The 6,631-nt window shown below is 43.4% G+C and overlaps 1 protein-coding gene across 1 annotated transcript in view; it reads left to right on the top strand.

Annotated features, from left to right (window-relative positions):
• The first annotated feature begins 1,053 nt into the window (after positions 1–1,053).
• The window catches only part of LOC142784620 (solute carrier family 41 member 1-like), a 30,095-nt gene continuing 24,517 nt past the window's right edge, over positions 1,054–6,631 (top strand). Inside the window, exons 1-2 of the mRNA XM_075883047.1 lie at positions 1,054–1,155; positions 3,867–3,974. Of these exons, the coding sequence (XP_075739162.1) occupies positions 1,054–1,155; positions 3,867–3,974 (210 nt within the window). The remainder of the gene's footprint in view (positions 1,156–3,866; positions 3,975–6,631) is intronic.

Below are 6,631 nucleotides of genomic sequence, written 5' to 3'. Positions count from 1 at the left end.
GATGGCAAACCAGATGGCATAGTAAGTGCTGGTGTTACTCGTGTGTTACTTTGCGCCTGCATTTCAAATCGTTTCTGATGTACAACCGCAAGACCCAATGGACCTTTTTCATAATTCGCAAGTGCGCTTCCTCTGAACTGCTTTTCTTTTCAATTAGTAATGGTGCTGCCTGTCGTGCTTCATGCGGAGACGTGGTCCTAGATTTCAGTCATGGGCATGCGTAGCGCTCGTAGTCAGGGAGGCGGAGGTCCATTGCTGCGCCCACCACCCTCTCTATTAGGTAAATATTGGGGGCCAATTTTACGATCTCCCTCTTGTGTGGCTAGCAGAGTGCCCCGCTTCCGAGTCAATGTAAGGAGCAGATCTTGCGCCCCCTCTTGGGTGACTAGGGGGCACCGCCGTCCCTTCTGCCCCCTTCGTGCGCACGCCTGAGTCCTAGTTGAACGTGCTCGGTCTTGTCTATTATGAGTGCTTAATTTTGAGAGGCGACTCAACATTTTTCTTATTATTGCGTACGCGAGACCCGCTTAAACAAGCTATTCGGACGGACTGACAAGCCACCAATATTCGCTCAAGGCACATAGCAGGAAAGCAAACTTTACAATTTTGAAGAGGGTCTATTTTAGGCACAATTCGGAATGTCTTAATATTTTTAGCACATCGCCTACACGCTCCTACCCGCAAGCAACTAAACCAAGTCCTACACGTTTTAGAACCTAGTCCAATGATGTCTCCACAAAGCGGCAGATTGCGTAAAATGAAGGCAGAAGATTACAGTTTTTGCAACGCTTACGCACTGTAGCTTCGATGCGGCCATCCACCATGGTACCCTCGGAGGAAGGCCGTCAGGACCCTCGCAACGACGACGTAAGCTTGTCGTTGCCTGTTCGTGAGATTGGCCAGGCGTCGTTCATGCTTTCACCAACACCGGATCCTTGTCCGTCCGAGGCGGGTGCACCCCTCTCGATTGACGCCTGCGTTGGCACTGCCCTTATCGGCCGTGCAAGTGTGCCACGCACGGATATTGGGAGCGCCAGGCCTAGTGAAGGAACTATGAACGCCCAGCTGACCTCGACGGCGCTTCAGGTCTTCGTGCCCTTTATCCTGGCTGGCTTCGGCTCCACCTTGGCTGGCATCCTGCTCGACGTGGTCAAGGTAAAAATGGCTGGAGTGTAACAGTGAACTACTGAGTCACTCAAAATAAGAGCTTCATAAACAATTTCGATAAACGTTGTGAAATATTAAAATGCATTGTTGTAACAAGAGAGACACTCACAAATGAAGAAACAAAAAAAAAACAGACAGAAACAAGTAGGCGCAATCTCTCAATGGTGAATATTTCGTAAGGCAGCAATCGGAGCCACTCCATGAGAAAAAAAGGAAGAAAACGAGAGTACAAATAAAAGTAGAATCAGTGAGAAAACATGGCTGATCTCTCTGTCTGGTAATCAGTATATCAGGAAAGAGAAACGTGTCAGAACAGAAGGAGTTTACAGTTTATTCTAGTTTGTACGTGCGCAAAGGAGAAGGAATATATGCTACAGAAACAAATTATAGTGTCACGCAAAGTACGGCAAGCAGCTCGAGGAGAAAGCACGCACGAAAAGAGCATACACAGGACGCGTGCGAAGTAACAACTGTCGCGGATCGAATTCTTACTCATTCGTGTGTGAGCAGCTTTGGATAAACTCAATTCGAGTAGCTAGCGAGGCAACCTTCGTGCTCTCCTTATCTACTGCAACCTAAAAGCAATCTTGCCGTGGAAGTGCAAGAGGTACATAGCGCCTTAGTCGCGAGATTAGTGGGCGTGCATGAGCAACCACACATTTTTAGACGCGCGCGCATCTTCAGACACAGGACGACGACCTTTACCGCAGGCCCAATGCACGTCTTTCGTTCCATTTCGCTACAGTTGTGAACGCGCTGAACGGCCTATCATGTATATGAAAAGCTGGACAACGTACAATCCATGGTTTTGTGCCGCCCGCTGTGCATTGGGAGGTTGTATGTTTGAAACCCGGGGAGAAGTTTGCCATCGGTTAGGATATATTCTGCGCGATATTAATGACGGAAATAGGTCAGCGTTGTTGTGGTGCACCTCGGCAAAAACACATTTGTGGTAAAACCGATAAATCTAGAAATCCTATTGTGGGCGTGGCTAGGGTTGCCCATTTATTGTGATAGTCAATTTTCATCGCACTCGCCCCCCCCTCCCTCTTCGTTGGCAAAATCCAAACGACAACGTGCATTACAATGGGTTAGGAACTTGGATATTATGCGGCGACTTCCTTCGCCCAAGGGCTGGCCTGTGTTGAAGACTGGAAGTAGGCAGTTCCTGAAATGCAACGTCAGGTGTCTTCACTTGCCAATAGTTTAAAATACCTGTGTATTCATAATTGAACAAACGTATGAGGCAGACTCTGCAAACACCCTTTTAAGTGAGTAATGGAATGCCGCGTCCCTGTGTCTCTCCTGTACGCACTTTTATGATGCTATATATGCGACTACTGACTTGAGGCACTACATCATTTTTAGATTTGTTCACAAATTTGTTGCAGTTTCATCATAACATTCGAGCAGTACTCAATTTTCAGATGGCTGGCGGTTAAACCCAATGTGTTGCATATATATCACACATTGCCAGCACCATAGCATTTTCCACAGAAGAAACTTGCTAAAAAATAAGGCCTTATTACATGCTTGACGTGCCTTCACTGCAGGATTAGCGCAATGGAGCGTATCAAAACACTTTATTCTATAAAAACGAGAGCAACCCGTATTTACGACACTAGACACTCTATTGAGTTCATGTTCATGCACTGGCCGTGTGCGTGTCGCTTTTAACAATTCCTTCAAGTATTTCGGCAAAAAAAAAAAGTAACGTGTAAGATATTCCCCGTCGCAGTCCTAATCACATACCCTGATTTGATTATTCGCATAATGTCAAGCTTCGAAACTTTCAAATTGACAAATGTTTTCCCCTCGCCTCTTTGAAACTGCACTGCGCGACCTGTGGTAGTAGTGCGGAATATAAACTGTTGTATTGCGTAGTTCCAGTATCCTTCATTCGCAGTAATTGTATTACCTCGTATTTCAAAGTGAATGGTTCTAGTTGCAACTTATGAATTTAGTAAGGAAATCGCAGCGAACTTTTTGCCTCCTAAAGCACGACTAAACAGATTGTGGTTATTGTTTTTGACGGCCACGTATTTTATATATACAAAGGGGCTGACCAAAAGCAACAACCTTCTAAAATTAGGCGGACTTATTGGGTTCAGTAGCTATCCAATATAAACCATAATTAGGTCTTTTTAAATAGAGTTCCGTCAAATTGAACTGATAAAAACTATTCGCATTGTTTTAAAAGTTCTAAATAAAGCTTTGTTTTGATGTATGGTACAACCGAAATCTGTTTTTAATGTAAAAAGTGACCACATATGCTATCCTTACGTGTACTGGTAGAATGATTAGTAAAGCACATTTTACCCATACTGAAAATAAAAATATATAGCTTTTGCTTATACACGCTATGCAGCATGAGGTGGTCGCTCAAGTTCTAGTACGACACTTGGAGTTGGGTCTTACTGACCACAACCGAAAATTTCTACAAATTTTCAAGCTGCACTAAATGATACCAATCTCGTTTGATTGCTCGCAGGAAAGCTTAAGAGGCGCTTGTTTAGTTTAGCTCCTCTGTGATAAAATGTAAAGAATTGAGAGAGGAAGCGGTTCGGACTGTTATTAGTGTTGGCGACCACCGCATTCTGTTTTTCGACTACGCCTTCTTCGATGGTAATAAGAGCTTGAGACAAGTTTCTTGGACCTTCTTTGAGCCTTCTCTATATGTTCTCATTTCAACAATGCAGGAGTGGCCGGTGTATGTGATAGTGCACCACATATTCGTGGTCATTCCACCCTTGCTGGGTCTCAGCGGTAATTTGGAGCAGACCCTGGTTGCGAGGCTTAGCACCCAGGTGCGTATTCAGTGTGTCACATAATACAGAACTCATCCATGTCCTCGCTTGTCTATTCCACTTGCACTATTCGAATGTACGTTTTCATGCGTGCCTGTCAGACTGTAGCTTTCAGTTGCTCTGTAGAGTATCATGTTTGAATTTTAATCACACCCTCACCTAAATTACAAAACTTATTGATTTTCGATGGCGTCTTTCATAGCATAAGCTCCTTTTGATGTTTTGCATCTCATAAAACAACGAACCCATTGTTCCTTGTTTAGGCACACTTTTAAGACGCCTAACTGAAGTATCTGATTCACCCTAATACTCGCAGTTTCACGGATTTTAAGCCTTGTCCATAAGCGTGTTCCCCGCTTCACTACTGTTATTCCGCACAATTTTCAGAAGATGTGAAGAGGAATCATCTATAAGATGGTATCCTGAAGCTAGTTAAGTACAGTTTCCAGACAAAATGCAGTCATTATTTAAAACAGTGTGGCCTAAAAGAGAAGCAAAGTTCACTAATTCAGGTGTGCTTGTTAAGGTAATAAAAATGTGAAACCCTTCAGCACTCTGTAAATAGGCACAAAATAAAGGTAACGCTTTGAAAGTTATTCAATTTTGATGCTACTATCGCCACATATCATAACTTTAGTCACTTTTTATCGCAAAAACAATGCAATAGACACAGATTCGTCTACACAACTTGGCATGCATACTGGAACCTATGTTTGTAAAGTTAAAGGGACACTAAAGTAACATAACAATTTCCGCCAGAAAGAAAGCTCAATGCATGACAGCATCTAAAACGACAATTTTATCAAAGACAGTGCGCTACTTACCGTAAAATTAGGGTAGATTCACAAGAACACAAGCGCCGCAGCCAGACATTCTTAAAAATATCCCGATTACATCAGATGAACCACGTAATGTTATTCTCTAGTAATTTGTTTAACAGCACTAAATAAAAAACCTTCCGTGCATCAAAATACGCAATAAATTGCTGCTTTTTGTTTCTGTTTGATTAATGAAAAAAAGAACCGTAAGACGTAACTATGGGGAATGGCGCGAGTGGTTCAAAAATGCAATTTCCGCGTAGTTAAACTGGACAGATGGTGCCACATAGCGGGTCACAGTTGAACCAAAAAACGTCTACGATCTTGGAGCCAATGGTGGGAAGTTGATCTATGGCCGTATTTTCTGCTGTGACTCCCACTGCTTTCGATATGCTGCTAGAAAGCCGGGCAACGTTGTACATTGCAACGGTGACGTGAGTTGGTATGAGCAGTTCACTTTTTGAGGCAAGTAATTTGAAGTGCGCTAACCTGCTGCGGACCACTTAAACGTGATTTTATTTCAAAATAGGCCTTTCCTTGGCACAAAAGTAACACACGAGGTTTATGAACTAATATTTATAACAGTCAACATTGACCTAATAGTTGCTTTTAGTATCTCTTTAGAGTTCATCGAAGTCATGACCCGCTAAGTTAAAGCGTTGTGCCAAAGCAAACTTCCAATCACTAGGAAAGAAAATACGCAGTCATAACTTAGTTATGAACTTTTTCAAGGAGGTTCTTGAATTCATGCAATATGACGGAGTACATGCCCAACAAAAACTGATGACAGTGGAGCCCTTATATCAATTTCTGACGTACAATTTACACGTGTGGCCTCCGTCAGATTGAGAATGAATTAAGCATAATCATAATATATTTCATAATTCAGTGATGCATCTACCCCTCTCCCCCTCCAACTCCCCGCCCGCGCATTTTTTTTCCCGTTTTGAGGGAATGCTTGCTTCCCTTTGAAGAACCCAATTCGAAATGGCGGCCTTCTTATCGCCACCATGCCCGCTTTCAAAGTTGCCCTCTACTACTTTTTGCTTGTTTTGAAGGAGAGGGTATGAAGCATGCATAAAAAAGCACTGAAGAAAGTAGTGCAGAATTGAAGACAAGATGTCGAAATGACGGCTCTAGCGCATACTGAATGCAGGAATTTTTCTTAACCATGCATAATATTCCATAGCATAGCAAGAAGGTGGGAAGGGAAGTTAGGGCGTGGAGGAGTCTTGTGAGCATGACAGGGGAAATGAGGAGGCGAGAGGGTGAAACATGACGTAGTCTTATAAGGTTCACTTTAACAAAGAGCTAGAGCTTGCGCCCAGGCATATGAGGAATAAACGTGTAGCTTTGCTGCAGAAAGAGTCATCCGGACGCAAAAGTAAGTCGTCCTGGCAGCGCGGTCTTGCAACACGTCAGCGAATTCTAGTCCGAGCACATCTTGATAACGCTGCCCCAACATCCTTACAATGTTCCCGTGGATGAGCCACACTTTTTCATGCGATAACGTTAGAAAGCTTGTTTCTCAGATATGCTGGCGTCTGCATCGGGGCCGGTATCGTTCGTCGGGAGCAAAAAATTATGATCTTGTCCATGATTGACACAAGAGTCAAATGAAATGAATTAACAATAAACATGTCCGGGACCGAGTGAGGATTGAATGCCAGCCACTTCCATTTCAAGCAAGTATTTAGCCACACAGCCACGTTGATGCTTGGAAATGCAGTTAAAACAACTTTCACGCTTTACAAACACAAGAGCGTTGTATACAAGCTTCATAATATAACGTGGTATAGCGCTGTAAAAATCGCGTGGTACAGGAGTACATTGCCACTG

The sequence above is a fragment of the Rhipicephalus microplus genome, unplaced genomic scaffold, assembly GCF_043290135.1.
Source record: "Rhipicephalus microplus isolate Deutch F79 unplaced genomic scaffold, USDA_Rmic scaffold_15, whole genome shotgun sequence".
In the NCBI taxonomy this organism is placed as follows: domain Eukaryota; kingdom Metazoa; phylum Arthropoda; class Arachnida; order Ixodida; family Ixodidae; genus Rhipicephalus; species Rhipicephalus microplus.
This window is presented reverse-complemented; position numbering and strand designations above follow the sequence as displayed.